We start from the raw sequence: 15,410 nt of genomic DNA on the forward strand, positions 1-15,410 counted from the left end.
TTGATCAGACAGTTCCTGATCTAAATCAGGAAACTTTCTCAACTACATTTTATTTCAGCAAAGTTCTTTATTTAACACTGATGCATTGAGCAGTTATGCATATTGTGGCTAATCAGTGTAGTGGTTCATGAATAATAATATATATATATTATATATTATATATTATTATGTTTTGTGGAAGGTTTATTAGACTGACAGTTGCCATACCAATAGTGATAAGTGCTTTGATTTTCAGGAGTGATGTTGTGGTTCACACTCACTTCCTCGGTGACGATGATCAGCGGATATCTGTCCTCTGACAGGAAGTTGAAGATGCACCAGATCTTGAAGGCATCCTCGTTGGAGATGAACAGCTGGCTTTGATCCAGGTTCTTCCTGGAGCACAAAGTCCAGCACATTCTGTTGAAGTCCTGACGGTCAAAGTTATCCGTCACCTGTGGCAGAGCAGAGCAGAAGCTGTGGTGGTGAGTCATGCTTTGATACAAACAGTTTGTAAGGAGACAGTCTATCTAGCAGAGGACACAGATAAAACTCCCTGAGCTGGCAAACATTCACCCTGCTGATAATCTCATGAAACAGGAAAACATGAGCAGACTCAAGGCCGCTGCTCTGTTGCTGGTCCTGTCCTCTTGTCAGTGCTGAAGTGAATTAGTTTCATATTTCAACAAGTTGTGAGCAGACTGAAAGAGTGATGTCCCCCTGTCACATAGTTTTATTTTAATACTTATTAGAGACCTGAAGAGGCAACAATGAGTTTTTCTCAAATAGTTAAGACACAAATGAGAATGTTGATCATTGCTAATCATCTCACATGCTGTCAGATCTGTTCGAGGTAAAGGGTCATAAGTTAAAATAAAGAAGTTATTAAAAAGTTAAATCACCTTTTGGAAAGTTTTTTTTAGTGGTTTAAGTTGTAACTAATGCTTTATAGATCAGTTATAAGCCATTATTAAGAACTTAGATTGCAAGACTGTGAAAAATCCCTGACTCCATCAACACATCTTATTAAAAAGATTTCTTAACATTTATTAATAGATTAGCAACATTTATAACTGTATTGTTACCAAATATAGAGAATATAAACAGCCAAAATTATTTTTCACATCCTGGCAATCCAAATATTAAATATATAATATAAAAACAACATGAAAAGAAGGGATGGTGAAAAACACTTCAAGATTAAAAAGGACCCTCATCACAGGTATATTTATGTGCATTGAAAGTATATTTTTCTGCTTTGCAGAGAGATTTCATGAATCCTGTTGATGCCAAACAGAAAGGTGGTCTGCTTAAAAGAAAAAGAAACGTCTCTAGTGTTCAAATTCCAGTGCAAAATAGGAGGAAAGCTCTTGAAAAGGTTGAATCGGAGCTGTGGAGGGGAAATGTTTTCATGAGCCGGTGAACAGTAGCATCTCCATGGAAACACCTGGCAGACTGACTATTAGAAGCACATCTCGTCCTGCTGGCGGTTGTCCCATCAAACAAACCACCAGTAAACCCCCCAAAACAACCCTGAAAACTCACTCTAACTAAAAACAGATCTGAAAATGAAGTGAACCCTGAAACTGTTCTCACCACCCATCACGTCTACAGTTTAAGTTTGGCTATTTAAAACGAGTAAACGATGAGAAACGTGATGTGGTCGTTACAGTTGTGGTTTGATCTGGCAGCGATGCAGAACCTGGTTTCACAACCTGAGATGGTCTCCTCCACACATGCATGAACACATAAGTTAATAACAGCTGAAACTGTCAGAGGCCAAATTTCCATCCAGAGGTAGCGAAAGTTTAGCGAAAATTTCCAGAAAATCATCAAAAGAAATGCTAATTAATACACATTTCTATACACTGTTGTATCAACAGTTGGTGGTCCAGTGCCAATAAAATATGAAGGAGATCACGTAATGAAAAGAGCGCCAGTCTAACCTCAGACGATGGAAAAATGTGGAAAATGTGATGGAGATATTCATGTTACAGTGGAGCGATACAGTCTCCTCATTGGTCAATTGGCTAATTTTCTGTGCTCTGCGTGTGTGTGTTTGTGTGTGTGTGTGTGAGAGAGAAACATTCAACCAAAGTGAATGAGTGCAGTGAAGTACTCTGGACTTTTCTAAGGCTTTTGACCACACACACAGGATCTGACGCAACTCTCTATTGTGCTAATTTAGGGTGAGAGCCTGTGTGGAAACCTGTGCGGGATGTTAAAGTGATACTCCACCCAAAATCTCTGAAACACTCATCCCCTGAAGGTTTGGAATGTAGCTGTAAAACTTTTTTTTTTTTGTTTACTACAAGATCATTGCCTGTTGTATCCAGTCAGATAAAATGGATTCCACTGATGACAAATATTCACAACAAAAAAACAGAAATAGAAACTTCTCAAATAATTGCTGAATAATACACTTCTCCTATGTCTGGTCATATGCTCAGTATGTTATGAACAATCATTGTTTTCTCAAAATATGAGTGAATACACTACTTCTGTGTCAAGCTATTCGCTTCCTCAAAGTTCTGAAGCTTCACTGGAAGATTTTGTGTATTTTGTCATATTTTTGTGAAAATTTGAGCATTTGAGGACTTGAACTCAAGCTTTTAAGCCAACATGGATGAGAAAAACATGGAAATTTGAACATTTATAGTACATTTCCATGACAACTAGGCAAACTCCATCTGCTGAGGAGGATAATATGATACAGTTGAAAGCTCCAGAAGAACTAGTGAGCGAACCTGTGAGATTAGTCTGTCAACTACTGTTCAAACAGCTTTAAAAAGGAAAATGTCCCAATGTTGAATCATTCAGAAATCTGGAAGACTTGACTTCTTGTAATTTACCTGTGAAGACGTGTAACTTGCTTTTTATGTTGTTTTTATGTTTTTCTACCCTGGTCACATTTATTTAAACTGTATTAGTTTTACAGTTGTAATGACATAAAGCTTGAACTGAAACTGACATCACACTCTTTACAGCCACCTGTCAACTCTTCAGGTGGTGTTTGAAACTCTAAAAATAGATTCTGGGTGCAGTGTTGTTTTTAAAAGTAGCATGCAGCTGTAAAAAAAAAGTCTCCTCCCTTCATAAATGTTATCATATTTCAAACTGTGGACACCTCAGATACAGGATACAGCACTGATTCAAATAAAACATCTCCTCCCTCTTATCGGCACTCAGCAGCATGAATGCGTCTCATCATGTGAGGATGAGAAATGATGGCTGGACCCGACTGTATCATCCTGCCGGTTTTAGACGGGTGTCTTTGAATGAGTCAGCGGAGAGACTGACTGCAGAGCGAGGCGCTGGCAGGATGACAGACAGGGAGGGGACAGTAGTGAAGTTGTGAAAGTGGGGTTTGTTATGAAAGAGCAGCTCTTTGTCTAACATTGTTGTGTCATGCTCGTCCTGTTTGTCTTTGTCTTCTCGGCTCGCTGGCCTTCTCTGTTCCTTTCTTTTCCTCCTCGCACTCTATCCATCAATCTCACTCTCTCTCTAACAGTCTCTACTCATCAACAATGAGAGCCTTGTCAGCGCTGCCTCCTCTCCAGTGCCACATGTTCATTAGGATTCAGGATCCAAACAGCCTTATCTCCTGAATCCCAAACCTGCAGTAGCATTTACAATCCGCCCAGGAGCTCCGCAGACAGAAGAGAAGTGAAACAAGTGGTGTCAGATTAGAGTAACACAGTGAAAAGGCTTGTTACAAGTGCAACAAGATGTCTGCTGTGTATCATAGGGTTTGTTAGAGATGAAATACTCATTACCACTGACAGAGAACAGTCCAGTTTTCAGCAAAGATGAAATAATGACATGTATTGAAAGTCATTTTAAAAGGGGAAATGAGATGAGTTTTTGAATGCTTCAAAGCACAAAATTACCATAATAATCTGCAGGTGCTGCAGGGTTGGTTGTTCAACGAATGCAGCTGCTGCTTCTGGCTTTGAAGATGATAAAATGTATCATCACTGTCCAGTGAAATTTGGTGATTTTTAATTTTTTGGAGAAACAGAATGATTAAATGTTGAAAGTTCCCCTTCTCATTCTGTCACGTAAACATTTATCCCCAAAAAATGCATCTTTACAAAGCTGAAAACGGGTCTTTGTTGCTTAAATCATGAAAAGTTCTGGAGACAGAAACGATATTGTCCTCACTTAACTCTAGTGGTATCTAGCAGTTAGTTTTGGTTTTATTTGTCCATGTTTTAAGGTTTCTGTCTTTGAGATTTCTGTCTTCTGCTTCTCTTTATTTAACTGGTTGAACTTTAAGTCAGAACCAAACTGGGTGAATCAGCTTTCTATCTACAATACTGCTCACAGATGGAATAAACTTCCTGATTATCTTAAATGTGACTCTGGTCACTTTCAAATCTAAATTTTAAAGATTGATTCATTTCTCTACTGCACTTTCCTTTGTTGCAGTAGAAGAAACTTTCAGCATATTACTGCACTGTAAACTGTGTTAGCTTTTAAGGCATTATGTAAAGCACTTTGAATTGCTTGTGTTTGAAATGTGCTATACAAATAAATGTGCCTTGCCTTACTCTAGATAATCCATACAACACACTCAACAGGTTTCACTGCAGCTGCTTTCTGCTGAAGAAACAGTCTTTGTGTTCAACAGTTCACAGTGTGTTTTGTGGATTATCCAACGTTTCTGTAAAGACGTGTTGCTGTTTAAATCATTTTTCAATGCTGATTTAGAGACAGGAATCAAAGATATAGAGATCTCAAAATGTGGCCAAATAAAACCAAAACTATCTGCATGGCTACAAACATTCAGCTGCCAGTTTATTAGGTACCCCAAGCCAACACTAAGACCACATTCAGACCAACATTAGCCCTCTCAGTCCTCTCAGTCATTTGAACGGGGGCAGTCCGTCGACACTGAGGGTGTCAACACAGAGGTTCCAACAAAAAAGTTGAACTTTGTTCAACATCGTCCCAAGTAAGTCTATCTGCAGACTCACAGTACTCTACACAACACACCCACTTTACTGAATGACACTCCCACTCGGTTAGGTTTAGGCATGAGCAGTGTGAATATCGGGTAGGTGGGTGTTGGGATGTTGTGTAGTGAAGTGGTTGTGTCGTTACTGCAACACCCCAGATAGACCCTTCATCATCCAGCAAGGTGTTGCATTAGCCAATCACATACATGCTGCTGTTCACCTCCAGATGGTCGCACAGTTGCTACTGTGATTAATTTGTTAAGTTGTAAAATCCTGTTTCTGAGTATTACAAACTTCTGTTTGGTATTTTAGTGTCTGATAAACCTTCAAAATCACAAATATGTAACTCAAATGGGATTTCTTGGATCGTAGCCTATTTCATGTCCACCAACGCAGCCCCCTTTCATTGTTTTAACGCAGGGTTGTGTTCGGTCTAAATCCTCACAATTGCAATAATACAATACAATAACAATAATATTGTACAATAATACAATAACCCTTCAAAACACCCAACCTTAATGAAGGTTATAATGTTTTTTAAACTGTTGTAGAGAAGTGTTAATTTAACTTAACTGTCATTTTGGAAGCTGTTGTTGGTTTGTACTGTGTTACAACTGAGAGGTGTGTTAATACTTTATCCAACTCATTTATATTTATATTAATGAAGGTAAACATTAGAAACACTTCTCACCTTGCAACACAATTATAAAATTACCATGAAGTTTGAATCAACATCTCTCTAAAACAGTTCCAAAAGAAACTGCACATTATAATACAGGCACATAGGTCGTACTACTTTAGGCTGCATTAGTTTAAGCTAGATGTACCTAATAAACTGAGTTTGGTGAGTTGTTTTATAATTTGTGTGAATTTACCCTTTAAAACAATGAACATTTGACATCAGAAAACATGTATAGAAATTTAAATATGAAGCCACAGTGACAAAAATATCAGAACTACTGCCAAACAGATGCACCAAAAACCATGAAAGGAAATTATATGACAACAAGAGTCTGACATTTAACTAAAGCAGGTCAGGTCATTGTGATGCTCTCTCTCTTTCTCTGAAACACACACACACACACACACACATGCTGACACGGGGTATTTCAGGGTCACAAAGGATCTTCTTGTTTCTGTGGAATGCTACGCTCCATCTAACCACAAAGTGCTGAGCCCACGTCTGCCAAATCAACAGTCTTCAGAGTTTTGGTTTCAGATTACGGAGCTCAACAATCAGACCACGCTGGCACATCTGTGACTGTCTGTGTGCTTCAGAATGAGGCGAACTGTCGGCGTTGTGCATTTTATTTTCTGCTGCATTGTTCCCAACAAGTGGAGTGAGTCAGTGAGGATGAGGATGACAAACACTATGTATCATGCAGCTTTGCTTCCTATCTATAGCATACACACACACACACACACACACACATAGTGCAATTTAAAAGAGTAATTTAGTGTGTGTGTGGGGAAGGGGTGGTGGTGGGGGGTCCACCCGGTCACACAGTTTCCCTGTGCGACCGGGTGGAGTTTCCTCAGGAGTGAGGGCAGTTGAATGCACTGACCGACGCCCTCGCTCTCTGTCGCCTGGTCACCTCCACTTCAATGGGTGAGTGAGGTGGGGTGGTCATAGATGTGTGTGTGTGTGTGTGTGTGTATGGAAAAGTACAAAAAAGTGTATGTGTGTAGAGAGGTTATTCGAGTCTGCCAAATGTCTCTTCCTGAACTTAAATCCAGAATTTTTGTTTCCTGCAGGAAAGTGGGTCATTTCATAGTCAAGCTGTGAAGCCAAATTTAGCTCAAACACACAGAAACTCATTTTAAAATTTTAGTGGAGATACAGAAGTTTCCAAAAATACCAAGTATTTCAGGATCAATTTGGGGGATGATGCACAGGAACATCGAGAGTATTTCCACTTGATTGAATTGGAATCTTTGAATATTTAACTCAATAAAAACATAGTTTCGTTATAGAGTTGGCACAAGATGATACAGAATACATATGATACTGTGAGACACTGTGGATAAGACACTTGAAAGGGAAAAAAGAGGGAAACTTAAAAGTTTTAAGTGAGCGTCATACTCACAAGGTCTGATGCAATGTTGGTTAAAGACGTCGTACAATTTTCCTGGTATCTATCCACTTGCTTAAAGAGCTGGAACGAGGAACTAATGAAGCAACTTTTAAACAAAAATAAAACCCAAAGTTGCTCAGAAATTGCTGAGTCTAGCGGTATTCATGAAGAAAGAAACATAAAAATTACCCACAAATCACTTTTGGTTAGAAAAGTTTCACCATTGATCATGAAAACTGTCGTCTTTGTCCACAAGGTAAATTCACAAAATACACTTTAAAAGATCCGTCAGAGGTTAAGTTGAGACGCCAACAGAGGCCTTGAATTCAACGTCACGTGACAAGTGTCACAATCCCTTCAGACATCACAAAAGACTCTAATAGAAATGTTACAGCAACACAAAGAACAATACAGCTGGTAAACATAAACATTTTTTATCCAATGATCCAATCAATGAGATAAATAGAAAATTAATCAATTGTCATTTTGTAAGATAAAATGCCCCCTCCCCCCAAAAAAAATCACAGCTTCTGTTACAATATTTTGTGGTTTTCTTGGCCTGCTATGATGGAATTGATTAATTGAGAAATTAATTAATCAATAAGCCCAAAAAGATACATTAAATATTTGGAGCAGTCACAGACTTTTTACATTGTTTAACTGTAATCAATAATTAAAGTGGCATAATTTTTAGAAGTCTTATAAACTATAAATTTGCAATTAAATATAAAACTCTAAACTCTTTACTACTATTCTGAAGTAAAATAAAAAGGTTTTTAATTATTATTATTATACTTTTTAATGTGTCTGCAGATATTCTATCACATTATCACATTTTTTGAATACTTAATAAAAATAAAATCTCCTTAGTTTAAAGCCATGTAAGCAGCGCGCCTCTTAAAAGTTTTAATCCAACCCAGAGCACAGAAACAGAAGCTCTGATAGGCCAGGTGGTGTCACATGTTGGCAGGAGTTTGGCCAGTCAGATTATATTCATTTTTGCTCATTAAACTATCAATTCATCATTTAAAGACAAAGGGAAAGTAATCAATAATAACCGAAAATCTTCTTATGATGATTTTTTTAACTTTAAGATGTATAATGCATCAGTTAGTCAGTATACATTAGCCATCTTAATTTGATACATTTATTAACAGATTATAACAAAACACTGAAAATAATCTATAATTATTCTGGTTGCACTCTTAAGACTCTAATCAACCAATAATATAATGAAGATATCAAACGAGTAAAATAGCAAAATAAGCTTCAAATACTCCTGAGAACATGAAAAGACCATAAAAAACATCACGGACCAAACTGCTGGACAGACATTAATATGATTACATTGTTGGGCAACTTTGTCTTACATATATAAAAATCTTCAAAATCTAGTCCAAAGTTCAAGTTTTGGTTGAATTATCTCATTACAAAGATAGTCGAGATGAAATGAAAAATGCTTTTTTAACCCTTTTCATTCATTACGACATGCCCACTTGTGTTTGGGAAAAGTGTTGCCAAACATCTCATCAAGTCTCAGTTTTATTAATTCATTTATTGTATTTTTATATTTATATTTTTACTTTTATAATGTGCAATTCCCCCTTTTTGTGTTTATTTACTCTGATGTCTCAGTTTTTGTCTTTCCGTTTGTTTATTTTTTTGTTTCTTCTTATGACACAACAGAATTCCGAAGCTTTCGCCATGGCAACAACCATCACTGTGACATCACACAGCAAGAATTCCAAACAGCCAAACAGAATTCCATGGTAGCTTGTGGCTTTTTGTGACATCACAAAAGGGAAAAAGGGCTAAATCACCAGCGCTCCATTCATGCTGTGACCCCTGTTATGACATCATCACACAGAGACAGCTGAATGAATCGCCTCAGTGTTCAGTGACTGGGTTTGTGTTGCAGTGTGAGTGCAAACCAGTACAATGACTGACAGACACAATAGAGTGTGACACCAGCTCAATATAATAATACCATGTGTCAATCAGTGGAGCTCTACGGACACCAGCGTCTTGAGAAAAGATTTGCTGGATCATGAGACATAACTTTTAAACTTAAACAGGTTTAAATTAAAGGACAACCAAACACATGAGTCTGGTATCTACACGTGGTCATAAATGAGTTTAGTTTGGTGGTCGAGTGGTTTTAGACGAATTCAATTCCTAAACTGACAGTCAGGTGACGTGTTGGTTTCCTGATACAGTTGTTCTCAATCTGAATCACTAACACTGCCTCCCCTCTTTGTGCACCATGCAAGTAGAAGTGACCAAAAAAGAAGTCCGATGATGGATTTATCTCCCTAAATTATACATTTATATCAATCTAGCAAACATCATATTATTTAAAAGTAGTTATTACGCTTTCCATAATAGTTATCTGAAATTCTGCTGAATTAACCCAACAAAATGTTATATTTAGCATCCAGCATATGAGATGCTGTTTTATTTCTGAAAACAGGCTGCATACATCCACCCATGCACTCAACAAGCTCCAACAATCAGAAGGAAGGGAAACAAGGCAGAAAAAGTCTGTAAAACACTTGTAGCCACTCATCAGGGTCGGTTTGTGTTCCATCAAGACTGGTTCATGCGACATGTTGTCTGACCTCAGCAGAAATCGAAAGTGTTTATGGTTTATTTTAACAGCAACACTTCAAGGCAAAGTTAAAAGTCAGCTGTCATTTAGTTTAAATATGGGCGTAAAGTTGCAAATGTTTCTGGAAGGCGTCTTAAGATGCGTTCAGACAGAGCGTGAAACGCATTAACACCCTGCATCATTTGCACGAGTTTGACAGCTGGACCATTTGTTTTTATTCGCCCCAAACAGCCAAAATACCAGCTGCACCTTTGCTGCAATCTGGCTAACAACGGATGCACTGAATGTGTTTCTGTGTGATTGTGTTCAGTTCAGCCTCTGACTGAACTCCCCAGAGACTCAGAGGTTCTCTCTGTTAATTCTCTCCAGTCTCTTCTTTTCTCTCTCGTCTTTGTACTCTTTATGAAGCAGATTCATATGTGAAAATTTTTCGCTCGAGTTTAAACATTTTCAACTTGCACTGCCCCAGGTGAGTTTAGACAAAAACACCTCTGATGGAGGATACTGGACCCTTGAAGCTTCTTGCTGTGAGCACACAGTAACTGAAGGTGACCCAGATGAATTCATTTTTGTCAAATAAAGCTTCTCTTATCTGGATTTTGACATCTGGACAATAAGAGGACACTGTATAGACAGTGGACAGATAGAGAAGAATTTTTTAGTGTTTCCCCCTATGTACAGTGGAAATTATGTGGATATATTCTGGACAGTGTTACATCTATTTTAAGTCCTGTCAACTTTGGTTTTTGTGGGGTTTTTGTACTCATCGTTTTCCATAAAGAGATGAGTCACTTTCAGCACAAAGAAACCTCAGATGTCGAACCCAATGACCTTCATTGTTTCCGCTGTAAAACGGAGAAATCACTGTTTGTCAATTGTTGTCACGGTTCGGTAGCTCTATTTATAGTGACAGCACCCATACAACACCAAACGGATGTATTGTACTATAATTACAGCCCACAGTAACCGTTTCACTTCACTTCACTTGTAGAACTTGTAGTTACATCCAGGAAACTTGTATCTGGCCTTGTCTGATCACTGATAGGAGATGACCGCTGTGCAATACGTTCTGTGATAGAGAGCGGTGGTCATGAAGATGCAAAGGTTTGCAGCCGTGATGCGCGTTACTGAAAATCCGTGAACTTCCTAAATGTTGTCTTCACCATCAACTATCTCCATCGGCATTTGAAATTACCCCATGTGTTATCTCTGTAGCCTCCGTAGCCCCAGCAGGTAAATCAAAGTTTACGCTAAAAGACATCAGACTTGAACTTGAGCTTTACTTTTAAACTTTTTGACCCATCACAACTCTTTCAGATGGCAGGAGGCCACAGTGCAGCATCCAGGGACCAACTCATAGACAGGAGTGTCACCTGTGCATGTTTTTGGGGTTCAATCAAGCAAACAGCCAACAGGAAGACTGAGCTCTTGTCTAAACTTCAACTGAAGGAGGATAAACCTTTTCAGAATCTACTAAGTGAACGTAAATACAAAGCTGTTGACCAACAACACTTGAATGTTCAGCTGAGGGTTCAGCTGTTCTCTAAACTGCTGCTTTATTCTCACGTTGGACACAAACAGCAGCTGAATGTCTTAAACTCAACATAAAGTATCATGCGACTGCATCCAGAGTTGCTACACTGTTACTTGATTGAGACTCGCTGCTGTTGACTGACCTTGTCCAGGATGAACTTGTTCAGGTATGGCATGTATCCCTGGTTGGAGACGGGACCCTCGTCGTCATCTTTAAAGTGTTCCTCCAGTGCGACGGGGTCATGTGGGATCTTCATCACTGTGCATAAGTTGTGTGACAACACCTGGACAGATGGGAAAAATAATATGTTTATTTTAGTGCTGCAACTTACAATTATTGCCATTATCAGCTCATCTGTCAACAGGTTTTTGGATTAAAAGAGCACTTCTATAACTGTCAGATTCATGGTGGACAGTTATTAAAAAGGATCTAAAAAGGATCAGCAGAACCAGAGATATCGTGTTTTTATTCCATGCAATCTTCTTCCTTGTCAAAACAAGTAAGCTTTATTTGTTTATTTATATAGCACTTTTTGAAAAACACAGTTACAAAGTGCTTTACAGACACATACACATGCAAAATTGAAAGGGATAGATGAATAAAATAGACAAACACGACAGAAAGAAATCAACCAAAATGAAATAAAACAGGACATGGGAAGAAGAAGGGAGGTCTATAGAAAGGCTTGCCAATATAAAATGGGTTTTGAGACATCATTTAAAACAGTCCAAGGATTCAGCAGATCTAACAGATTGTGGAGAGTTACAGTAGTCTAAACGGGAGAAAATGAATGTGTGGATTAATTATTCAAGAACAGTAGAGGACAATATAGGTCTTATTTTTGCAATATTTCTTAGCTGAAGAAAACAGGACTGGACAAGCTTATCAACATGATGGTCCAATGTCGTATACTGGTCGAAGACAATACCAAGATTCTCAATAGTTGATTTAGTGTTTGAGTGAAGTGGGCCAATAAATTGAGTAGCAGCAGTGACAAAGATTTCAGGACCAATTAAAAGAACTTCAGTTTTGTCAGGGTTTAGATGGAGGAAAGTTTGAGTCATCCACTCTTTGGAGGGAGGACAGTTGGCTCAGGTTATTGGTTTTGTCAGAGAAATAGATCTGAGTATCATCGGCATAACAGTGATATGACATTTCATGAAAATGGCTGAACAACTGACCCAGAGGGAGCATGTACAATGAAAACAGGATTGGCCCAAAGACAGAACCCTGAGGGACTCCGCACTGGAGGGGAGGTAAATGCCTACATTACAACTGCCAACAGTACAGTTAGAGATTCAGGTGTGTTATGCTAGTCATGGCTAATGTAGCCTAAAGCAGAGATGTGGAGCGGGCTACAGAGGTCCGGTAACGTCCCTTCTTTCTAACTCCACACCAACAGATTTTTTTACATTTTCAAATTTGTAGTCTTGACTCAAATGACATCACTTGAGCCAATTTATCTGATTTTGCACCGCTCCCTCTGAAGTCAGAAAAGGCTTTACACTACTTTTTCCATATGCAGCAGTACTGCCTGACACCTGGAGATACTTTGATGTGTAAAATTGGAAGATTTTAAATTGTCAAGTCCATAAAATTACAGGGGAAAAAAAGTGAAAAACACACAACAATTTTCCAGTGCCGAAGATGTCGTCTTCAAATGGCTTGTTCTCTCCAACCAACAGTCCAAAACCCAAAAAGATTCAATTTACAAGAAAAAAGCAGCACATCTTTAAAACATTTAAATTGCAGGGACCAGTGAATGTTTAGGATTTTTGCCTGATTAACTGAGTTATTGTTTTAGCATTGATTGATGATATGATCTAATCTGTAAAGTTTAACTGATCACCACGAGGACTTGAATATATTACAATCTACTGAAGGACTCCGTTAAAGGAGCACATTCTTTACATTTGAGGACCTATTCAATTTGTAGTGTAAGTTAATATTTAATGTTTAATGCACAGGTCCGCTCAATGAGGTGAAACACTGGTAAGAAGTATAAACGTTCCTGAACATTAATAGATTTTCAGGCAGTTTGATGAAGTTCCAAGTTGGAAATCAGAGCTTTCAGAAAAGCTTCTCAATTGCAATTACAACTGCAATATGACATGAACATGAAATACTACATGTAAACAGAGATGGAAATAATGAAGATAACAAAGAGGAAGCATGAGCAAGAGGTTTTCCAATCAGAAAAGAGGATTTTTTTTACCGCTTTCAAAAGATGTAACGTGTCTTAAAAGCTCAAAGCTGAATTACTTTCTGGGCCGTTGGGGCTGCCAGTCTGTCGTCTCCTCATCTGATAATTAAATGCTTTTAAGTGCAAAATAAAGCAACAGCTGACCTCAAAACATGACCTTAATTGATGTTGGGGTTTTTTTCCACATTGCTAAACAATGATTGGCTCCATTGTAGCTTTGCTTGAAATATGTGGGTGTGTCAAAACGTTGTATACACACTGAGTGATATCAACGGAAATTTAAAAAAGTTTACTTTTGTTCTACATTTGGATTTTTCCATAAGGGTCAATCCAGTTGACCCCTAACAGGACAATATTTCACTATTTTCCTCTCGTAAGGTTACTAAAGTTCACATATCTGACATGAAGGGTTACGAGCTGAGTATAGTTGTTGACATGGAGACTCAGCATAATAATAAACACAGAATGCTCTTCCTTCATGAAAATACAGTATTCTGTTTAAGTTTGAGCACTAAATTAACTTTGTACTCACCTTCTGTCTCTTAAAACAACAGTCAAAAGAGATTTTCTTTGCTGTAATCATTCCTCCTGTTCATACTGGCTATTAAAAAAGCTTATAAGAGGTTTCAGCAATCTGAGTTAGTCACATCAAGTGGATATCTGCCATATTTACAGCATCAAATTCCTTTGTTGTGTTTCCTCGGACAGTGTTTCCCTGTTGAGCTGCGGTGGAAGTAGGCCATAGTAACAAAAAGAGGGACTTTGGCACTAAAAAGACAGTAACGTTGAAAGATATCTACTTGATTTGACTCATTTGGACGACTGAGCTTCAGATAAACTTTTAGATACCTTTTTGCACAGAAGGAGGACTGTGGGTTTTGTCCCCCATCACTTACATTCTAAGTGCATTATGAAGGGATCTTCTAATGGCCGGTATGAACAGGACGATCGATTACAGCAAGAAAAAAAGGCTTCAGTGTTCATTTTGGCACCTGACAGACTTGAAAAATTGTAAACTTGTCCTTTAAGACCTTAATTGTCTACATATGTTAAAAATCAATTCATCATTTTTGAAGTTTTTCAGTAGATTCTGGTGCCTCATGTAGTGATGCTGGTTCTTTTAAGTCAGAATAATGTTCCCATGACTTTAAATGTAGTATAATTCATCCTTTAATCTCCTGTACTTGCAGTGAGTTGTAGTTTTGTAGTTTCTCTGTGGAAACCTACTGAAATTGACCGTCTGTAATCAGTCGTTGAGCCTTCAGACAGGTGCGTCTCTGCTGCTGCTGGCGGCTCACAAACAGAAGCGCACTTTGTGTTTTAGTATTAATTTCAGAGGAGGAAGAAAAGCCTTCAAAGGTTTTGAACATTTGCCAAAAGATACCAAAAGTTGTGGCAGGTTTGAGAGTTTCCTGCTTGTCAAAAAAAAAAATGCCGCTCACACTGCCAGAAAAGAAGAGTAAAGTTTACCTTCAGCTGAGATTTGGAGACTTTCCCGCTTTTGTCCACATCCAGAGCTGTGAAGGCGTGCCATATGGACTTTAAAAGTTCGTCCCGGAGGGTCATGGTGCTCAGATTAAACTCGTCCTCGTCTTTTCTGTCCTGCTGTGTATGTGTCTCTCTCTTCCTCTCTGGCTCTCCGTGTGTGTCTGAACCGTTTCTGTTGTTGGACACAATGAGGCGAAGTCACATGACGCGCTGTCAGACACTGGCCGTGCGTGTTCGGCGTAATGATGATGATGATGATGATGATTTAAGAGCTGCAGCACCGCTCAGCGAGAGAAAATTATACATCAAATCCGTGTGTGAAGCATGATCAGTGTGTTTTATGTTTCTTGCGAGGTCAGTGTCAAGTAAAGACTTAGACTTTAAATGATTAAGCCGTTAAATGATTTATTAGTTTAATAAAACTGCCCGGAGAGTTCCGGCTGTATGGAGTCCCAATGTGTACAAAATTAAAACACTTAAAAACATAATGAAGTAAATTATCGGATGAATGAATATAGATACAAAAATACAAAATACATTATAAAATGCATAATGTGACCAT

The 15,410-nt window shown here is 38.3% G+C and overlaps 1 protein-coding gene and 1 long non-coding RNA gene across 2 annotated transcripts in view; one reads left to right on the forward strand and one right to left on the reverse strand.

The window, feature by feature from the left end:
• swap70b (switching B cell complex subunit SWAP70b) overlaps positions 1–15,104 on the reverse strand; it is a 32,975-nt gene extending 17,871 nt beyond the window's left edge. The window contains exons 1-3 of the mRNA XM_042412086.1: positions 14,831–15,104; positions 11,300–11,440; positions 261–434 (exon numbers count right to left, since the gene is read on the reverse strand). Coding sequence (XP_042268020.1) covers positions 261–434; positions 11,300–11,440; positions 14,831–14,926 — 411 coding nt within the window. The 5' untranslated portion in view covers positions 14,927–15,104. The remainder of the gene's footprint in view (positions 1–260; positions 435–11,299; positions 11,441–14,830) is intronic.
• On the forward strand, positions 382–10,933 carry LOC121897537. The gene is made up of 3 exons (XR_006096239.1): positions 382–464; positions 2,168–2,248; positions 8,702–10,933. It is a non-coding gene; the product is annotated as an uncharacterized LOC121897537 (long non-coding RNA).
• Positions 15,105–15,410: the final 306 nt, after the last annotated feature.

Source organism: Thunnus maccoyii, chromosome 5, assembly GCF_910596095.1.
Source record: "Thunnus maccoyii chromosome 5, fThuMac1.1, whole genome shotgun sequence".
NCBI lineage: Eukaryota > Metazoa > Chordata > Actinopteri > Scombriformes > Scombridae > Thunnus > Thunnus maccoyii.